The 22,419-nt window shown below is 38.1% G+C and overlaps 1 protein-coding gene and 1 long non-coding RNA gene across 20 annotated transcripts in view; both read left to right on the top strand.

Moving 5' to 3' along the window:
- Nucleotides 1-22,419, top strand: part of HECTD1 (HECT domain E3 ubiquitin protein ligase 1) — a 99,808-nt gene that overhangs the window by 60,667 nt on the left and 16,722 nt on the right. For 4 of the 19 annotated variants that reach the window (XM_082737880.1, XM_082737869.1, XM_082737870.1 and 1 more), the window contains exons 20-29: nt 1,260-1,394; nt 2,540-2,679; nt 2,954-3,277; nt 5,139-5,305; nt 5,396-5,572; nt 9,470-10,165; nt 10,853-11,074; nt 15,629-15,762; nt 16,841-16,963; nt 19,450-19,606. In XM_082737880.1, the coding sequence (XP_082594006.1) occupies nt 1,260-1,394; nt 2,540-2,679; nt 2,954-3,277; nt 5,139-5,305; nt 5,396-5,572; nt 9,470-10,165; nt 10,853-11,074; nt 15,629-15,762; nt 16,841-16,963; nt 19,450-19,606 (2,275 nt within the window). Of the gene's footprint in view, nt 1-1,259; nt 1,395-2,539; nt 2,680-2,953; nt 3,278-5,138; nt 5,306-5,395; nt 5,573-9,328; nt 10,166-10,852; nt 11,075-15,628; nt 15,763-16,840; nt 16,964-19,449; nt 19,607-22,419 lie in introns of all 19 variants that reach the window. The other 15 variants (XM_082737866.1, XM_082737877.1, XM_082737884.1 and 12 more) reach the window with 5 other exon arrangements.
- LOC309868284 lies at nt 19,622-22,162 on the top strand. Its single transcript, XR_014313621.1, has 2 exons — nt 19,622-21,348; nt 21,380-22,162. It is a non-coding gene; the product is annotated as an uncharacterized lncRNA (long non-coding RNA).

Below are 22,419 nucleotides of genomic sequence, written 5' to 3' on the forward strand. Positions count from 1 at the left end.
TGGGGGCTCGATCCCAGGACTCTGGGATCATAACCTGATAAGCAGATGCTTAATCAGCTGAGCCATCCGGCGCCCTGTCTTGTATTTTTAAAAGTTTATTAGCAGTAGTGGAGCCTGGCTCCCTCAGTTGGTAGAGCCTGCGACTCGATCTTAGGGTTGTAAGTTTGAGCCCCATATTGGGCATAAAGCCTACCTAAAAAGTTGATTAGCCTTAGATTATTTAATATATTCTGTTTTTTTTTTTTTTTTTTTAAAGATTTTATTTATTTATTTGACAGAGAGAGATCACAAGCAGGCAGAGCGGCAGGCAGAGAGAGAGGAGGAAGCAGGCTCCCTGCTGAGCAGAGAGCCCGATGCGGGCCTCGATCCCAGGACCCTGAGATCATGACCTGAGCCGAAGGCAGCGGCTTAACCCACTGAGCCACCCAGGCGCCCTATATTCTGTTTTTAAGGGAATAAATTAGGGGCTCCTGGGTGTCTCAGTTGGTTAAGTGCCTGCCTTCGTCTTCGGTCATGATCCCAGGGTCCTGGGATCCAGTCTGCCATCAGGCTCCCTGCTCAGTGGGCAGCCTGCTTCTCTCTCTGCCTGCCGTTCCCCCTGCTTGTATTCTCTCTCTCTCTCTATGACAAATAATAAAATCTTAAAAAAAAAAAAAAAAGAATGATTAAAAAAATAAAGGAATGAATTAGCTTAATAATGAGCTATTCTTCATAACTTTCCTGGAAATTGAAACTTGTAAGGAATACAGTACTTCTGTTACAGTGTTTTACGATTTCTTTAAACCATGTGTATTTGAAGTTGTTTAGAAATTTCTAAGTACATTGTTAACTTTCTTGAAAGCCAGTATCACTTGTTCAGTGGTCCTTTTAAATTTTATTTACTTGTAAAGATTTTATTTATTTATTTGAGAGAGAAAGAGAGAGAGGAAGAACTGAGGGAGGAGCAGAGGGAGAGGGACAAGCAGACTCTGTACTGAGCATGGAGCCTGATGTTGTACTTGATCTTATAACACTGAGATCATTCCCCGAGCTGAAATCAAGAGACGGACAGTTAACTGACTAAGCCACCCAGGTGCCCCCAGTGGTCCTTTGTTTTTTTAAAAAAAAAAAAAAGAAAAGAAAAGAAAACACACATTGGTCCTTCTAGGGTTATACTATAACTTAAAATTTTCAATTACTATTGAGAATGTTTCTCATTTTTACAGTTCTAAGAGAAAAACAAGGTACTTTCTGAAGCAGTCTTATCATTTTTTGCACAGATACTTACAAGAAGATTAAGATTTCGGTTGGAACGTGCACCTGGTGAAACTGCTTTGATAGACAGGACTGGCAGGATGTTGAAGATGGAACCCCTGGCTACAGTTGAATCTCTGGAGCAGTATCTCTTAAAAATGGTGAGTTTCTGGCAAGGCCGTGGTGAAATAGGCATTCTCTGCTATGGGGTTTAATCCTTTAGAAAAGAAGTTGCAGAAGTACATATGTAGAGTTATGTTATGGTAATGCACTTTGACCTTGTAATTCCATTTTTTTGTACTCTATTTTAAGAAAATAATCTTTATACACTATAAATGCTTTCTTCATTAAGAGGTTTATTAGAGGGACGCCTGGGTGGCTCAGTGGGTTAAGCCGCTGCCTTCGGCTCAGGTCATGATCTCAGGGTCCTGGGATCGAGTCCCGAATCGGGCTCTCTGCTCAGCAGGGAGCCTGCTTCCCTCTCTCTCTCTGCCTGCCTCTCTGTCTACTTGTGATTTCTGTCAAATAAATAAATAAAATCTTTAAAAAAAAAAAAAAGAGGTTTATTAGAGACATTTGTGATACTAAAGTCATGAACAAAACCTTAATGCCAGTCAATAAGATGTCTATCAAGCTGATAATTATTTCCATTAATTTGAATATTATGTAGCTATTAAAATGTATAAAGACCAATATGGAAAAAAAAAATTTGGTACAGTATGATCAGATGTTGTTTTACCTTGTCTGTTGAAATAATGGAGTAAACAAATATTCTATGATATTAATAGTTGATATTTTGGTTGTAGAAATTTGAGTATTTCTGTTTTTTTTCCCCACAGATACTCTTTTTTTAAAAAAAAAGATTTACTTATTTGTGAGAGAGTGCACGTGTGGTGGGGAGGAGGCAGAGGGAGAAGAAGAGAGAGAATCTCAAGTAGCCACCTTGCTGAGCATGGAGCCCACTGTAGGATTTTCCCCATGTAGTCTTTAATGAGTAATTGCTGGGATAAAATAAGTCAAATTGGGGCACCTGGGTGGCTCATTCGGTTAAGAGGCTTCCTTCAGCTCAAGTCAAGATCTCAGGGTCCTGGGACTGAGCCTGAGCCCTACATTGGGCTCCTTGCTCAGCGGGGAGTCTGCTTATTCCTCTGCAGCCCCCCTCCCCACCCCACCCCTGCTGTGCTCTCTCTCTCATAGGTAAATAAACTCAAAAAAGTAAGTCACATTAAAGGAGAGGGAAAAGTGGGCAGTGCATTTGAAAATAGCATTATTAAGGTGAGTGTCTTCCATATTCTCTTTGGTATAGGTAGCAAAGCAGTGGTACGATTTTGACCGATCTTCATTTGTCTTTGTTCGGAAATTAAGAGAAGGCCAAAATTTTATATTTCGGCACCAGCATGATTTTGATGAAAATGGAATCATTTATTGGATTGGGACAAATGCGAAGTAAGTCATGCTCTTTAATGTAGAGTGAAAATATTCACTTGGAAAAAGAATTCTAGATGGTAGAATAAAATTATTAACCACTCTGAGTATCTTACACTTTAAGGAATTTTGTCTTATAGCTTAAACATAAGACTATCTCAGTTTATTTTTATGAGGAAAAAATAAATTGTCAATTTTAGAATTTTAAAAAATACGATTTTATGTGGAAAACTGGTATGAATATATTGCAGTTATTTTAATAGTGTTAACTACTAATTTTTTTTATTTTATTTAGAACTGCATATGAATGGGTAAATCCAGCTGCTTATGGACTTGTAGTAGTAACATCATCAGAAGGAAGAAATCTACCATATGGCCGCTTAGAAGACATACTAAGTCGTGATAATTCAGCTTTAAATTGCCATAGCAATGACGATAAGAATGCCTGGTTTGCCATAGATCTGGGTCTCTGGGTGATACCATCAGCATATACACTTCGTCATGCTCGTGGTTATGGAAGGTCTGCCCTGAGAAATTGGGTTTTCCAGGTATCCAAAGATGGACAGAACTGGACTTCTTTGTATACCCATGTTGATGACTGCAGTCTCAATGAACCAGGGTTAGTTGAGGAGTCTTTGCAAATTGAAAAACTGAGTAAAGAGCTTTGTTTATTTTTATGACTGTATGCTCTTAGAGCCCTCTTCTTTGTGAAATATTAAAGCAAGTTTCTCTTTTTAAAAATATCACTGGAGGGATGCCTGAGTGGCTCAGTTGGTTAAGTGGCTGCCTTGGGCTTGGGTCATGATCCCTACTCGGAAGAAGTAGGCTCCTTGCACAGTAGGAAGCCTACTTCTTCCTCTCCCTCTGCATGCCACTCCCCTGCTTCTGCACTCTGACAAATAAATAAAATCTTTAAAAAAAAATCATTTAATACTATAATTTAGGTATTAAAACTTTGAAATGATAATTTTACCAAAACTTTTTTTTTAAGATTTTTTTTTTTTAAAGATTTTATTTATTTATTTGACAGAGAGAGATCACAAGTAGGCAGAGAGGCAGGTAGAGAGAGAAAGAGGAGGAAGCAGGCTTCCTGCTGAGCAGAGAGCCTGACGCGGGACTCGATTCCAGGACCCTGAGATCGTGACCCGAGCCAAAGGCAGCGGCTTAACCCACTGAGCCACCCAGGCGCCCTTAAGATTTTTTTTTTAAGGGTTTTATTTATTTGTCAGAAAGAGAGCAAGCACAGGCAGGCAGAATGGCAGGCAGAGGCAGAGGAAGAAGCAGGCTCCCTGCCGAGCAAGTAGCCTGATGTGGGACTCGATCCCAGGATGCTGGGATCATGACTCGAGCCAAAGGCAGACGCTTAACCAATTGAGCCACCTAGGCATCACCCCCCCCTTTTTAAAAAGATTTTATTTATTTATTTGACAGAGATCACAAGTAGACAGAGAGGCAGACAGAGAGAGAGAGGGGGGAAGCAGGCTCCCCACCAAGCAGAGAGCCCGATACAGGGCTTGATCCCAGGACTCTGAAATCACGACCTGAGCCGAATATAGTATACTAATAAAAACAAAAAATGGAATTAATTTTTTACTGAACTTTACATGTATATACGTGACATATGTGTATATTCTACAGATTAACAGTAGTTACTGCTGCTTAAAGAAATATGGCTAACTTTTAAATTTTTCTTATTTTTATATTTTTCTAAATTTTATATATTGGTCATATATATATTTTAAAAACAAAGTATTGTATTCCTTTTTAAAAACTTTATTTGAGAGAGAGTGTGCATGCAGAAGGGGCAGAGAGAGCAGGAGAGGGAGGAGTCCATGCTGAACACGGGGGTCAATGCTGCCAATCCCATGGCCCTGAGGTAACAACCTGAACTGAAACCAGAAGTCTGACACTCAACTGAGCCACCCAGGTTCCCCCAAAAGTACTGTATTTCAAAAAATTTTAATCCTGCTAAATTTTAATAGAACAGTGTGGCACATTTTGAGAGAATATAGGGCATAGAGTTAAATTACTTTCTGCATTTCATGTAGTATGGAGAGAACTCCTTAATATTTGAATTTATAGATAATATTTTCAGGCTTTAAATTTAATAATATATTATTTTAAACTTTGCAAGAATTTTAAAAAATCTTTTTCATCCTAGGCATATTTGTTACTCTTAAAATTTCTTGTCTTATTTCTTGTCTTCATTTCTTTTTATTGATCATAAATCATTTAAAGTTATGAGACATTAATCGTACACATTTAAACATTTCATTTTTAACTTAATTTCTTGATGTCTGATTTTCTCCTTTGATATCTTGATTTTTACGTAACAAACTGTGGAATTCAGTAACAGACTGAATGTGGAAGTTTGTTTATTTTTTCTGTTGGTCTCTATTATGTAAAAAATCTTCCCCACCTTAAACATCCTTTTCATCTGTTTTAAAACATTACACCATTTTTTCCTAACACATTCACAGGTCAACAGCAACCTGGCCTCTTGATCCACCAAAGGATGAGAAACAAGGTTGGCGACATGTGAGAATTAAACAGATGGGGAAGAATGCTAGTGGACAAACCCACTACCTGTCACTCTCTGGATTTGAACTTTATGGCACTGTAAATGGAGTATGTGAAGACCAGCTAGGTAAAGAGATGAAGCTGGGTTTTAACTTACTGAAACAGTTCTCTTTATAAAATGTGACCTGTTTATATTTCTTGAATTTCTACTTTACAGGGAAAGCAGCTAAGGAAGCAGAAGCTAATCTTAGAAGACAGAGACGTCTAGTTCGCTCCCAGGTTCTGAAATACATGGTTCCAGGGGCTCGTGTGATTAGAGGCCTTGATTGGAAATGGAGAGATCAGGATGGCAGCCCACAAGGAGAAGGTACCGTCACAGGGGAACTGCATAATGGTGAGTAGGTGCTTAGCATTTTAGTGTAGGAATGGAGTACTTAAATAACAAAGTATTTTTCATTATTTTGGGATAGTTTACAAATTGTATAAATGTCCCAGCACTCTAGAGAACTGTATTGATTTCACTCTAAAAATGGAAAACTCATTTATTTATAATTATGGAAAAATTTTAATTTCTGTTTTGATTTAGAACTTATTGCTAGTATTCTAAAATGATTAATAAGTTAGTATAAGTTGACTATTCTAAAGACACGTTTTCTGCTGCTTTTTTTGGTCTATTATTCATAAGTTTTCATTGATTTTTGATTTCTTAGGCTTTTCTTGTTAGTGTGATAGGAATGAGGCAGTAATTTTTTATTCTTTTATAAGTCATGTATAAGAAAAAACATTAACATTTTTAGCAACTGTTTTTAAATAAAGCATAGATAAAGAATTGTAGCCTTTTCGTTTATTATTAGGTTTTAAAATAACATTCCTAACGTTTCTCAGTCTACCAGCTTTTCTTTGGATTTTAAACTTTGATATTTTATAAGGTAAGGGTTGTTGTTTAAATCAAATTCATACCCACGTGGTAAATTGCTCTTAAATTCCCAGAAGCAACTTAAAATGCCTAGTGTTTTTTCTTAATAAATACTCAAAAGGTTGATTTATTCGTAAATGATTTGCCTAGCCAGTAGTGTGTTCTTAAGAATTTTGCTTGGCATTAAGAACAAAAAGGAGTAAAATGTTCATATTCTTAACTTAAATGAGATATCTGAAGAGCTATAATAAAGGTGACAGTGCTTAGGAGAGTGACTAATACTTAGTATCTTGATATATTCATGTTCTACGTGATATAGGCATTTATTTACCTAAATACATTCTTGATTTTATGGTTTTTGAGATTCTTTTCCTTGTATCATCTTACTACTTAATGCATTTTTTTTAAAAAGATTTTATTTATTTATTAGAGTGGGAGAGAGAGCATGAGCAGGGGGTAGGAGCAGAAACAAAGGGATAGGCAGACTTCCCGCTGAGTGGGGAGCCCAATATGGGACTCAATCCCAGGACCTTGGGATTATGACCTGAGCAGAAGGCAGACACTTAACCAACTGAGCCACCCAAGGGACCTACTTAATCGATTTCTATTCAGTTATACTGTAACTGCAAATTGTTCCTGCCTTCTCAGTGAATGAGCAAAGATATAACTGCCCACATTCATAAAAACCAATAATAGTTGACATGACAGTAGTACCATTCAACCCAGAAATTTTAAATGTTTTTAGACCTCTTAATGATACTTAGTTAATATTCTAAATTGTTTGTTTTGGCTTTTAAGTGTGTGGACTAGTTAGGAGTATATGAATGCAGTTTATTTTTCTCAGGCTGGACTCAGCTAAAGTGACTGCCTTGGAAAATGGGAATCTTAATTTTAGAATTGAGTATAAGAAAAGCTTTTTTGGCTGACTGGATTAGTGTAGAGTTTCAGCTGACCAAGTTGGCTGGTCATATTGAGTCTTATATTGAAACCATTATGTTAGCAGAAGTGCTTAGCTTTCAAATAGTAAACCAACCATTTCTTTTTCTTTCTTTCTTTTTTCAAAAATTTTTTTTTAAAGATTTTATTTATTTATTTGTCAGAGAGAGCAAGCGAGAGCGAGCATAGGCAGACAGAGTGGAAGGCAGAGTCAGAGGGAGAAGCAGGCTCCCTGCAGAGCAAGGAGCCCAATGTGGGACTCAATCCCAGGATGCTGGGATCATGACCTGAGCCGAAGGCAGCTGCTTAACCAACTGAGCCACCCAGGCGTCCCCGTTTTTCAAATTTTTAACATTTTACTTTTAAGTACTCTCTGTACCTGATATAGGGCTTGAACTCACAACCCAAAGATAAAGAATCATACACTCCACTGACTGAACACACTCCACTGACTAAACCAACCATTTCTTTTGGTGGGGAGGGGCACAGAGAGAGGGAGAGAATCTTAGGCAGGGCCCACATCCAGTGTGGAGCCTGATGTGGAGCTCGATTTCATAACCCTGAGATCACAACCTGAGCTGAAATCAAGAGTTGGGTGCTTAACTGAGCCACCTGGGTGCCCCAAATATCTTTCCTTTCTAAAGAATCTAGGTGTCAGTGGAAAAACCCTTTCCCCCCATCTATTCCACAAAAATGAGTCCCTACCCTGTACTGGTATTTTTGGTAAATTGTTAGATTTCATGTAAACAAAAAAGTATAACTTCCTGCCTTCTGAGTGAGACAGATGAACATACATTTATAGATCTTTTTTTCTTTTTTTAATATTTTATTTATTTATTTGACAGACAGAGATCACAAGTAGGCAGAGAGGCAGACAGAGAGAGAGGAGGAAGCAAGCTCCCCACTGAGCAGAGAGCCCGATGCGGGGCTCGATCCCAGGACCCCGGGACCATGACCCGAGCCGAAGGCAGAGGCTTTAACCCACTGAGCCACGCAGGCGCCCCACCTTTACAGATCTTGATGACTGCTATGAAATAAATAAATTATCAGCATATTTTTGGGCCAATTAATGTACTATAATGCTATTTTTATTTGGAATTGGTAGATGTTTTTGAGCCTCTCCTTTATTCACACTATTCCATGTTGCAGAAGAGATGGTTAAATGTTGGTTCTTCCAAACTTATTTCAGTATATGGAATAAATGGGAGTAATTGAAATTTCATCAAAACTAGATTATGTAGATTTAGGGCTGTTAGTTTTTCCTCTCATAGAACTGCTATGCAGATAATAATCCCCACAGGTGATTCAGTATTACTTATAACTCTCTGAGCCTCATCATAAACATATATGAATTTGTTACATGTGTGTGGTTGTGTGCGCATGCATGGGAGTACTTGCGTGTATAGGTGAAGTACTTTAAGACTTTAGAAAAACTTAAACGTGTTGTATTTTTATGTGTTGTGTTTTCCCTGAAGTAGTTAGCTGATAACACTAAACTAAGATTGTAAAATTTTCATTATTTTCCATTCTGCTAGGCAATTTGTTTTACTGCTTTTGGAATTTAATTACTGTTTTTTAAAAAGAACAAGTATTGTTTTACAAGTGCAAGTCAATATACATTGAATATCATGTTCATTAGTTCTTTGCACATTATTAGCTTTAGTTTATAGATTCTAATAAAGAGCCTAGCAATATTTTAAAAATTTTGTTTTTAGAATATTCTGTGCTTATTCAAATATATTAAACTTAATCATAAGAAAACCATGTAACCACTGAACTTTGAGAACACAACCGAAATGCTAACTTAGTGTTATTTGAGCTGGTCACCTAAAATTTGTACCGTAATATATGAATATTTTGTCAATTATTAGAATTTAGCCCAAACATAAAAATTAATGATAAGTCAGAACTTTTTTCTAAAAAAGAACATTTGACCACGTAATCACATTTAGCAATTAAAAAACCTTTTTTTAGATATCATCTGTACTTAACTGAAGGTGTAGTATATCACCATTTGTATCAGTCTTTTTACAGTTTTTAATAGTTCTTCCCCTTAAAAGACACCCCAATAGATGTAAACATGACCCTTACGTTGTTTTCAGATATCAGCAGAGCATGCAGTTCAGAAATAAGAGAAATAAAAGGAAGAATTTAATTTTAGTTGGCAGACCTTAAGTGGCTATAGAAATTCAGAGAAGTACAGCAGTGATGAAAAGCTGATCCCATATTGTGGAGCTACTGTCTGACACGCTCCTCTCTGCTTTCTGCTGGGTCTCACAAACTCCTGTCCCTTTCCAGGCTGGATTGATGTCACCTGGGATGCTGGTGGCTCAAACTCTTACCGTATGGGCGCAGAAGGAAAATTTGACCTCAAGCTTGCACCAGGGTACGACCCTGATACAGTGGCATCACCCAAACCTGTTTCATCCACTGTTTCAGGCACAACGCAATCATGGAGCAGCTTGGTGAAAAACAACTGTCCAGACAAGACCTCTGCTGCTGCAGGCTCCTCAAGTAGAAAAGGAAGCAGCAGTTCTGTGTGTAGCGTGGCCAGTAGCAGCGACATCAGCTTGGGTTCGACCAAAACGGAACGGAGATCAGAAATTGTAATGGAACACAGTATAGTTTCAGGAGCTGATGTCCATGAACCAATTGTTGTTCTTTCATCTGCTGAAAACGTCCCTCAAACAGAAGTAGGGTCATCTTCCAGTGCAAGCACCAGCACCTTAACAGCGGAAACGGGAAGTGAAAATGCTGAAAGAAAGTTAGGCCCCGATAGTTCTGTTCGCACTCCTGGGGAGTCTAGTGCAATATCCATGGGAATTGTTAGTGTTAGCTCTCCTGATGTTAGTTCAGTGTCTGAGTTAACTAATAAAGAAGCAGCTTCACAACGGCCCCTTAGCTCTTCAGCAAGTAACAGACTGTCAGTGAGTTCTTTGTTGGCTGCTGGGGCCCCTATGAGCTCTAGTGCAAGTGTACCTAATCTGTCCTCAAGAGAAACATCTAGCTTGGAGAGTTTTGTAAGGAGAGTGGCAAACATAGCACGGACTAATGCCACGAACAACATGAATCTAAGCCGAAGCAGCAGTGATAACAACACTAATACTTTGGGGAGGAATGTGATGAGCACAGCAAGTAAGTGAGCTTTTCCTTATGGAACCCAATGGTTTTTCCACTCGGAGGGATGTACAGTAGTGTTTCTTGTTCAGTGGGTTCTGGCTGCAGTCTTTAACTAGATTGTTAACCGTGTTACATACAACTACATCAGATTTAGCACTTCAGGAATCTGCAGTTCTATAGAATCATGATCTCTTAAGAATTCAGATCAGGTGTGATAAAGAGCCTCTTAATCCAGAAGGATAAAGCAGTAACACACTTCTGTTTTTCACTCTTCTAAAATAATTGTTAAGTTCAGCTGCATGAGGATAATAGATGACTATTAAATATTGTTATCGTCAATTGAAATCAGAGCATCACACTTGTCTAACTTTTTCTTAGGTCCTAAATTGATACTAGCTTCTGGAAGGTGTTTAATTCTAACGTAAGCTAATGGGTTAAAGTAATTCCTTTGGAAAATGTCATTGGGAATTAGTTCATTGCCTGTTTCGGTTTTTAAAAAAGCAAGGCTTAATTTTTTGGAAAAATTACAGTGCTATACAAACAAGGATTCCTAGTTGGATTTCAGTTGGGTTCCCAAAGTTGTTGCTTTTCAGCCTTTTAATAATTAGTGTTTCATGATCTCATTCTAAATATATAATCTAGTTTTTCTTAGGTTTATACAATCCCACCAATTGTACTGATTTGCTTCATTTTTATCTTTAGCTTCTCCTCTTATGGGTGCTCAGAGTTTTCCCAATTTGACCACACCTGGTACCACATCAACAGTGACAATGTCAACATCCAGTGTGACTAGCAGCAGCAATGTAGCCACAGCAACAACAGTTTTATCAGTTGGTCAGTCCTTAAGTAATACTTTAACTACCAGCCTCACATCAACCTCCAGTGAGAGTGATACAGGTCAGGAAGCAGAATATTCCTTATATGGTAAGTTATAGTTTAAAATACTTAGGTATTTGTGTAGTGATGCTTTTAGTATGTTTTCCTGCTATGTTGTTTTTAACTGTCAATTAGAAAATAATTATCCACTCTTAATTAAAGATATGGCATCTTCATATAAGATGAAAGAACTCTGTGCTATGGGGGACATTAAATTATCTGATCATAAGCGGACATCTAGGAACTTTTGTGTCCTCCTTTTTTACCTTTTGTGCACTTATGAAGTTTTATTAGAATATATTTGACATCTTTATCAGAAAAGAAGTGTAAGAGATTAATAAGCTTTGTGAAGTTATATTCTTTGTATACTATAATGTAAGAGGAAAAACACTCTCCCTGTGTATCTCCTCTCTTGTACACTCTGTTCACAGAACACTTCACTGCTAACACCACTGACTACCAGATGTTTTTGAAGTTTTCCTGTACCAAGCAGTTTTCAGACTATCACCTGCGTGTCATACAGTTTAACTCAGTCACTCAGTTCTAGCACCGTTAACTACTTGAACATAGTGTCACGTCCCATAGGTAAAGGACTTGGTTCCATACCACCACCTCCCCACCCCTTCAGACACTGAATTGAAAGTCCAGGTTGTCATCTGTGCTACATACTGGCTATAAATTGGAGGCTTCCATGACCCTCTGCTCCGGCTTGATTAATTTGCTGAAGTGGCTTACAGGATTCAGGAAAACATTTTATTTACTAGAGTAACCGTTTCTAACAAGAAGTGTATAATTCAGGAACAGCCAGATGGAAGAGTTGCATAGGGTGAGGTCTGGAAGGTCCCAAGCACAAGAGTATTTGTGCCTTTGGAGTCTGGGGACTGCCATTCCATGGATGTATCTTTGTCTGTCAGTTTGGAAGCTCTTTGAATCCTCTATTTGTCAGTGTGGAGGGAGGAGGTGTTTAGAGGGTTCATGACTTAAGCATGAATGATTAAATTATTAGCCATTGGTGATTGGACTCAGTACCTGGCCCCTCTTCTTTCCAAAGAAAGGGATTATCTTTCCAGATACCTCTTTTTATTCAGTACATTGTGAAATTATTTTCACATTGTTCAGTGTGTTTCTACAGTGTTTGACTATGTGACCATTATATAATAAATTCTCCATTTTGGACATTTAAGTTACACCTTTTCGTTACTATAAACATTGTTATGAATCAGCATCTTTGAATTATACTGTTGTGTATTCCCTTAAAGTACTTTTTAAAAAGAAGTAGTGGTTGAATTGCCTTTCAAAAAGGTTGCACTTCGATCATTATTGTTGATGAATATCCTTTACCATGCATACATAGATACATACATTCATACATCCTTGATGCCCTTGCTTGTTCTTTTCTTTGTTTTAAAAAGATTATTTATTTAAGGAGAGAGAGAGAGAGAGATTGAGAGATTGAGAGCATAAGGGGAGGGGCAGAGGGAGAATCAAACTCCCTGTGGAGTAGGGAGCCTGTTGTGGAACTTGATCCCAGTACGGTGGGATCATGACCTGAGCTAAAGGCAGACGCTTAACTGACTGAGCCATCCAGGCACCTGCCTGATCTTTTTAAAAATTGAATTTGTTGGGGTGCCTGGATGGCTCAGTGGGTTAAAGCTGCTGCCTTCGGCTCAGGTCATGATCCCACGGTCCTAGGGTCGAGCCCCTCATCGGGCTCTCTGCTCAGTGTGGAGCTTGCTTCCCTTCCTCTCTATCTGCCTGCCTCTCTGCCTACTTGTGGTCTCTGTCTGTCAAGTAAATAAATAAAATCTTTTTTAAAAAATTGAATTTGTTAATTTCAAATATTTCAAGTACTATTTTATGTAAATCTTACTTTAATGTTTTCTTTTTTTCTCTGAATGTGTCCTTTCCTATTCCAAGCCAAAAATTGGATCTGATGTTCTATAGTTTTAAGAGAATCATCGTATTTCTCTGCGTCTGCCTTATCTATTAAATGTGTATGTAGCAAAATGGTGATGGTGATTATACCAGAGTATGTAAATTCATTGAATAAACTATATTCCACTCTGGCTTTTCTCATGGAGCCCCTCTGCCCATCTCTACTCATTGGTTACATGTTAACATTAGGCTTTATTGATCATGTGAAAGTTAAGTAGGTTATGGGTATGTTAGTGGGAAAAAATATTAAATAGGGCTACTGGTTGCCTTTTGAAAATTATTGTTAGAAGAATACAATTTCCGGGCGCCTGGGTGGCTCAGTGGGTTAAGCCGCTGCCTTCGGCTCAGGTCATGATCTCAGGGTCCTGGGATCGAGTCCCGCATCGGGCTCTCTGCTCAGCGGGGAGCCTGCTTCCCTCTCTCTCTCTCTCTCTGCCTGTCTCTCTGTCTACTGTGATCTCTCTCTCAAATAAATAAATAAAATCTTAAAAAAAAAAAAGAAGAAGAATACAATTTCCTTTTTCACATTTCTAAAACTGGAGGACTCTTTAAGGGTGCTGCTGTGAAGGATCAGAGGAACATCTGCATTATAAAATAATTTCTGTATGCAGACTTTTACTGTGTCAGGTTTTGAGGGGCGTGATTCTGTGATACAGTCAAATCTATGAAATAAGGAGCTATTTAAATGTTCTTATACTCTGCTAAAGAGAAGATCATGATTTAAAAAATGCCTTGATTTCAGTGAATTATAATATGTGAAAGATGGGATTTCAGTATCTAAAGTCAGATTGTTTTCCTTTGATAGTTAGTCAAAAGTGGAATTGATTTTGTGTGTGTGTGTGTGTGTGTGTGTGTGTGTGTGTGTACTACCACATTATGTTCATGAGAACCAGTCCTAAATTACAGGATGGCACCTTAACATGTTTTAGGGATAATATATTTCATCAAATTTAAGATTCCATTAATTATAATTATTTTATGTCACTAAGGAAAAAATACTGCCAATTTAGCTGTGACTTGCCATTGCTTGTAAGACACATTCTGATTCCAGAATATTAAAGTGTTAAAAAAAAATGTGTGCCTTAGAAACTCATTGAATATCGTATCAGGCCTCTTTCTTCTACTAACCGTCTAGTAAAAGGTATTAAATTTTAATCTTGTGTAATTATTAGATTTAAAATATATGTATTTTGTTCATAGGTTTGCAGATAAAAGATTCTTCCAAGTGATTATAAATTGTTTTCTCAATGTTCTTTTGGAATATAGAGTGTGTATTGTCTTTTTATTCACAGAAATTTTTTTTTTCATATTCAGTAAAACTCCTGTTTTAGTCCCATTATTACTTTCTATTTTCAGTTCTCGTGCAGAACAGCTTGTCAGCATCTTCATTGTGTGGGACTGTTTATCTGACACAGACTTCATGGGATGGGGGAATATGGATAATGTGAAAGATGGTACATGTATTAGTTCATAGTACATAGGCAGTGTCATTAAGTAATTGTTATTTTTAACCTGCCAGGTTACATAGCTAAACCCAGCCTCTCTGATTGACTTTATTCTGCCTTTTCCCTTATATGATAGTTTACAGTTTCTATTTATATATTTTCCTTTTCTTTTTTTTTCCTTTTAAAAAATTGTCTTTTGAGAGCATGACCGGTTGGGAGCGACAGAGGGAGAAAGAGAATCTTAATCAGGTTCCATGCCCCATGTGGAGCCCATTGTAGGGCGCAGCCTCGTGACCCTGAGATCATGACCTGAGCTGAAATCAAGAGTCAGATGCTTGGGGCGCCTAGGTGGCTCAGTGGGTTAAGCCTCTGCCTTCGGCTCAGGTCATGATCTCAGGGTCCTGGGATCGAGCCCCACATCGGGCTCTCTGCTCAGCAGGGAGCCTGCTCCTCCCCAACTCTCTCTCTACCTGCCTCGTCTCTTCTTGCTTGTGATTCCTCTGTCAAATAACTAAATAAAATCTTAAAAAAAAAAAAAAAAGTCAGATGCTTAACCAATTGAACCATCCAGCCACCCCTCATTTGTTTACTTTTTAAATGCCTTTCTCCCCCCATCTCCACTGATCGAATGGGAGATCCTACCATGTCTGTTTACAGGTATATATATCTGGTGCCTAACACAGTTTTTGGCACAAGTCATGTTATGCTTCCTGTGGCTGATACAGACATTGGTGATAGGATTGTTATTTTTTTTTTTTAAGATTTTATTTATTCATTTGACAGAGATACAAGTAGGCAGAGAGGCAGGCAGAGAGAGAGAGGGAAGCAGACTCCCCACTGAGCAGAGAGCCTGATGCAGGGCTCGATCCCAGGACCCTGGTTCCATGACCTGAGCTGAAGGCAGAAGCTTTAATCCACTGAGGCACCCAGGCTCCCCAGGATTGTTATTTTTAAACCCAGTCCATATTGTTGATCTTTTTCATTATGAGTTTGTAGACTTGGATTTAGTTTGTGGTTATCCTTTATCTTGTGTTGTGTTCTACCATTCTTGTGACCAACATTCATTTTATATTTGTGGTGGTGGAAGAAGGGTGGCATCAGTCAGTGTGGTTTTTATACTTGTCTGTTGAATTTTTCCTTTGTTTTGTAAGACCAGTACACAGTTACCTTATAATGCTTTGTTAATTATGTTGAGAATAAGGTTGTTGTTTTTCTTTTCTAGATTTCCTGGATAGCTGTCGTGCCAGTACTCTGTTAGCTGAGTTAGATGATGATGAAGACTTGCCTGAGCCAGATGAGGAAGATGATGAGAATGAAGATGACAATCAGGAGGACCAAGAATACGAGGAGGTTATGGTAGAGAGAGTGTCTCCCATTCTCTTAACTAACATAAGATGTTTATAATTGAAATGAAAAGAGGAAAAGCTAAGTCCTGGTTAAACTTTGAAATAGGAAAATATGGGATGAGTATGAAAAACGTGGTTAATTAAGAAAAGCACCTTTAATCTGAACATTTATGATTCTCTTTTAAGAGAGAATAAATTGGTTGTATTTGGAGAATACTAAAATGTCACATGCTGATGTTTTAACAGGTTTAAAAGTGTAAAGAACTGCACTAATCCTGAAGAATATAATTTTTATGTTCCTTTCACAATAATTAGACTATTTTATTTTATTTTTTTAAAAGATTTTATTTATTTATTTGAAAAGAGAGAGAGAGAGATCATACATAAGCAGGAGGAGTGGCAGGGAGAGGGAGTAGCAGGCTCCTTGCTTGATAGAGCACTCGATCCCATGACCCTGGAACTGGGACCCGAACTGAAGGCAGACACTCAACCAACTGAGCCACCCAGGCACTCTAGTTAAACTATTTTAGTATGTACTGTTTTGTGGGCAGTATCTCCGTATTATTTCATCATTCTTTATAGCTGTGAGGTAGAGACATGGAAGAAATAATATGTCCTAGTTAATCTATCAGTTAAGTACAAAAGTAGGGACCTAAGCTTAGGAAGTGTGATCCAGAACTCTTAATGTTTAACCACTACGATTATCTTCAAACTGAACTTATACCTGGAAATACCCTTATTGTAACTTGTATATTTTTTATTTTTCTTTATAAAATGTTATTAGATTTTTAAAAATTTCACAGGTTGCTTTTTAATGGTATGAAGGACTCCCAAGAAATTCTTTTAGTATGTCTTACATAAAAACAAATATTACTGTAACATACTTCTTGTGAAGGTTGTGTATGAGGCATGGTGACTATAAAGCGTCCAATCTGTAAGTTTTGTGAAGATGCTTAATGAATATGAAGTTTTTTTTAATGATAGTTGATGATAGGGTGGATGGTTTTAGGTTAAAGCTGAATGGGGATATATATATATGTATATGAGTCAAATAATTAGACATGTCTCTTCACATTTTCTTATTCCAGATTCTGAGACGTCCCTCCCTGCAGCGTCGAGCTGGCTCTCGCTCTGATGTAACACACCACGCTGTCACCTCGCAGCTACCCCAAGTCCCTGCTGGAGCGGGGAGCCGACCTATTGGGGAGCAGGTAATATCTTAATGTTTATCTTCCCTACTGTGTATTTTCCTCCCTTTTTACAGTAAAGCATCAACCAAAACACCTAGAAGAACATATGGGGATTGAAGGGGGGGGTAAGAAGCTACCAGAAAAACAAAAAGAAATTTCCTTTACTGCTTGGGTTTTATATTCTAGAAGGAGTCCATGATTGCTCTGGCATAATGCATAAAGGAGTTTCTTACTTGAAAGCACTTCATCTTGGCCCTTGGGTAACAGTTAACGTTTATTAAAATGATTAATTTTATTATCTAAGATTCACAGGTTTGGTAATAGTAGTAGGGTTAATAATATTAGTCTGTTAGCTGAACATGAATAAATAAAATTTTATTTTATTATTTTAAAATTTATATTTATATAAATATTTCATATTATATTATATTTTTATATGAATTTACTAATATATTGTATTATTTATATAAAATGAATCATTTATTAATTCAATTATTCATTATAAATGATTCATTTATTAATCAATGATATCAATAATTAAGTCCTAGCCTTGTTTTTTTTTTTTTAAAGATTTTATTTATTTTATTTGACAGAGAGAGATCACAAGTAGGCAGAGAGGCAGTCAGAGAGAGAGGAGGAGTAAGTAGGCTCTCTGCTGAGCAAGGAGAGTCCCGATGTGGGACTCTATCCCAGGACCCTGGGATCATAACCTGAGCCGAAGGCAGAGGCTTAACCCACTGAGCCACCCCAGGCACCCCCTAGCCTTTGTTTTAATATTTGCCATGTATTAACTAATTCAATCCTTTCAACAACCTTTTGAGGGTTATTATCAGCCCTAATTTTTAGATGAAGTGGTTGGTAAAGGTCACATGCAGACATTTTGGATCTAGGACTAAAACTCAAACATTCTCATTACAGAGATACCATATGTCCATTTCATTTGTTATATAAGTTAATTTAAGTGTTCAGAATATGAGAGGCTATGTGTGCATATAAGTACATGCATAATTGTTATTTATGACATCAGATATTTACAACATTTACCATTCATTGATCTTTTTTGTTGATAGTAAAAGTGAAGAGAAGAAAATGTTCCTTTAAAAAACTTTAATTTTTCCGTCCTGAGGTGCGGGCCGGGGCACTGGAGCCGGCCAAGCCCGGGGGCCTGCGAGCGTGGCCAGCGCCGGCGCTGAGCGGCCTCCTAGCCTGGCTCCTGGAGCGGGTGTCGGCGCGCTGCCTGGCTGCAAAAAGATCATCAGCCCTAAACCCTGGCTGCACTGTCGGGCCACTTCGCTGGCTTCCTGATTGTGCCCAAAGCCGGGAACCATTTCCCCAGCACAGGCCTGGGCTGAGATGCCTGCCCGCAATCTGTTTGAGCAGTCTCCTAGTCTCCAGGCAGGGTCCGCCATTGAATGATGGCACCCGCGAATCACTTCGACCTGGATGTTTGGTTTTTTTGTTTGTTTTTTGGTTATTGGTTATTACATGACCTCCATGGTAGGTGCTCCACAAAGGGAGTGATACATATGCGTATGGACATTCTAGAAAAAGAGCTTGGGATTCTAGCGGAAGCGCGGCATTGGTCCTTGCACTATGATTTAATAGAAAAGGGATTATGCACCAACTTACTTAAATGAGCATAGTTTGAAATCGTTTACTGAGAATAAATATTTAAAACAGTAAAAAAAAAAAAACTTTAATTTTGCAAATTTTCAAACATGCTTGAAGTAGAAAGAATAACGCAATGAATCCCCAAGACCCCATCATCTGTAATGATTACCAACACTTTGTCAAACATGTTTATTTGCCATGTTATTTAAAGCATCTTCCAAGCATTGTATTTCATATATAATTCAGTATATAATAAAATTTACTTACATTTTTTAAAAGCAACTTATTTAAAAATAATTGGAAGTTCTGGGGGCACCTGGGTGGCTCGGTGGGTTAGGCCTCTGCCTTCGGCTTGGGTCATGATCTCAGGGTCCTGGGACCGAGCCCCATGTCGGGCTCTCTGCTCAGTGGGGAGCCTGCTTCTCCCTCTCTCTCTCTCTCTGCCTGTCTCTCTGCCTGCTTGTGATCCTCTCTCTCTCTCTGTCAAATAATAAAATCTTTTAAAAAAAAATAATAATTGTAAGTTCACAGAGTCACAGGAAGTTCCAAAGATAGGTTTTGTGCCCTTTGCCCAGTTTCTTCTAATGGTTACCCCTTACCTAATTAGAGTCTAACATCAAAATCAGGAAATTGACACTGATACAGTGTATGTATATGGTTCTTTCTCATTTTATTGTTTGTGGATTAGTGTAAGCACCATTAAGGCAGTTTACTTTTGGTAAGCTTAAATCGTTAAGAAACGTATGTGCCTATTTACACTTATGTCATCTTATGCTTAAAAACTATGGCTAAAAAAGGAAGTGTAATAGCTATATAGAGAAGTATTTAACATCCACCTCTTCACTTTTGTAGTAAAGAAATTTTATCTTGTTTATCTGTATGTGGAATCTTAACAGGAAGAAGAAGAGTATGAAACTAAAGGAGGACGTCGGAGAACATGGGATGATGATTATGTACTCAAGAGGCAGTTTTCTGCTTTGGTTCCTGCTTTTGATCCTAGACCTGGTCGTACTAATGTCCAGCAGACGACTGATCTAGAGATTCCACCCCCAGGTACTGTGTATTTTAGTTTTGTGATTTATTTTAAACATATACCAAATAAGGTAGTTATATGTAATTAGGAAAGTAGGAGGCTACTTACATGTTCAGGTTATAAAGAAAAGTTTTCAGAAAAAAGAAACAAATATGTATCAGCCAAAAGTCCTTAAAGGATGGATTTTTTTTTTTTTTTGAAAGATTTTATTTATTTGAGAGTACACAAGCAGGGGAGAGGAGCAGAGGGAGAGGGAGAAGCAGACTCCCCCACTGAGCAGGGAGCCCTGTGCAGGGCTGGGATCATGACCTGAGTTGAAGGCAGATGCTTAACCGACTGCCACCCAGGTGCCCCAATATAGATTATTTTTAAAGGAGTAAATTACAGTACTTTAAAAAACAGTGTGTTCTATATTTGTGTAATTTCTAAAGGAAGGCTCACTTAGGGGCACCTGGATGGCTCAGTGGGTTGAACCTCTGCCTTGGGCTCAGGTCATGATCTCAGCGTCCTGGGATCGAGTCCTGCATCGGGCTCTCTGCTCGGCCGTGAGCCTACTTCCCCCTTCTCTCTGCCTGCCTCTCTGCTTACTTGTGATCTCTCTCTCTCTCTCTCTGTGTCAAATAAATAAATAAAATCTTAAAAAAAAAAAAAAAAGGCTCACTTAAAGGTAGATAATTTGTATTCTATATCTACTGGATCAGAATTGCTGTGGATATTCCTATTCTACTTTGACTTTGGAAAATTGTGTAGTAGTTTGATTTATGGTCTTGAGTTAGCTGGTACCTTTCTCTCTTACAACTCTATTATGGCTATAGTAGGCACACTAATGATCCCCAAAGGTATGTGAGTCCTGACCTCTGGAATCTGTGAATCTCTTTTGATAAACAAAAGAGGCTTTGTAGATGAGATTTAATTCAGGATTTTGAGAAGGGGGAATTAATCCTGGATTATCCAGGTAGGCCCAATGTAATCACGAGTGTCCACATAAAAGGAATATAGGAGGGGGTGCCTGAGTGGTGCAGTTGGTTGGGTGTCAGACTCTTGGTTTCGATTCAGGTCGAGATTTCGGAGTCATGAGAGTGAGTCCTGCATTGGACCATCTATTCAGTGTAGAATCTGCTTAAGACTGTCTCCTTCTCCCTCAGCCCCTCCCCCTCTGCACTCTTGCTCTCTTTCTCTCTAAAGTAAGTAAATAAATCTTTAAAAAAAAGTGTTTAAGAGAAATTCAGAAAGGTCTGAGAGAAGATTTGACAACAGGAAGCAGAGATCAGAGTGATGAGGGTCATGAACTGTGAAATATGGGCAGTCTCTAGATGTTGAAAAGGCAAGCAAACAGATTCTTGGAGCTTCCAAAAGAACAAAGCCTTGCCAATCCATTTAAGGTTTCTCAGTTCTAGAACTGGTTGTTTTAAACCACCCAGTTTATGGTGATTTGTTAAAGCAACAATAAGATGCTCATATACTGAACAAACCACCTAATTTGTGTAAGCCTGAATTTTCTTATCTCTTACCTGGAGAAAGTAATAATTTCTGTTTGACAAGGTAATTAAAAGGTTTTTTTTTAAGGTAATTAAAAGTTTTAAATGAGGTAAAATATATAAAGCGCTTGGCATGGTACCTGGTGCATGCCTCAATAAACCTCAGCTGTAGTAATCAGTATATTATCCTTAAGGAAGGCTTAAACGTTGCTTAGGTGTGGAATGTATTTTTTTACTTGATAGAATGATATTTGTGTTAAATATGGAAGTCAGTGTGCTTTGTAGTATGATGTTCTATGGTGAGGTTGCATCTAGGCCGAATTAAGATGTTTCAAGATCCTTTCAAAAAGAAAAACCCTATGCTAGGGAATATAAATAGGTACAGATTTTTTGTAGAGCTCTTTGGCAATATATTTTATATTGTTACTATAGAAACCTATAGTAAAGAAATACTGGCTCTGGGTGCCAGTGATGACTACTTGCGTAAAAAGTAGAAAATTGGAAATGACCTTCCATTATTTCCAGTAACAAGGATATGGTTTGGTTAAGGTTTAATGGAATGTCATGCAGTGAATAAAGTTAATACTTTACAAGATTATATTATGATATGAGAAGAAAATTACTGAGCTAAGGAAAAAGAAGATTACACCACCAAATACACTATGTACCTGTGGTGGGGGGCTGTTACCTCACAGTCTGCTCATTCAGTGTGAGCAGAAGGTTGACAGTTCAGTGACTAGAGTCTGTGCTTTCTCAGTGTGTGTTTTTTTCTGGACCTAGAATTACGAATAATTTTAGTGTTCTCCTAAGAAAATGTTTCTGAAATATTCGTACAATTAGCATGTGTTTTCTTAAAACAGATTCCTGTCATATGCATAAATTCAGCTTTAGTGCTCTGTCTTTAAGTAACCTGGATATATTGTTCCCATTAAAAAAAAATTATTGGAATGCCTGGGTGACTCAGTTAGTTGAGCGTCTGCCTTCGGCTTGGGTCATGATCATAGGGTCCTGGGATCAAGCCCCGCATCGGGCTCTCTGCTCAGCAGGGAGCCTACTTCTCCCTCTTCTTCTCCTTGTGCCCTCTCTGTGTCAAATAAAGGAATAAAATCTTATAATTAAAAAAAAAGTTTGTCGGGCACCTGGGTGGCTCAGTGGGTTAAGCCGCTGCCTTCGCTTCAGGTCATGATCTCAGGGTCCTGGGATTGAGTCCCACATCGGGCTCTCTGCTCAGCAGGGAGCCTGCTTCCCTCTCTCTGTCTACTTGTGATCTCTCTCTGTCAAATAAATAAATAAAATCTTAAAAAAAAAAAAAAGTTTGTTGAGGCCAGAATAGTCTTTAAGTAGCTGAAGTCTTT

Source organism: Mustela nivalis (assembly GCF_964662115.1).
Source record: "Mustela nivalis genome assembly, chromosome: 6".
NCBI lineage: Eukaryota > Metazoa > Chordata > Mammalia > Carnivora > Mustelidae > Mustela > Mustela nivalis.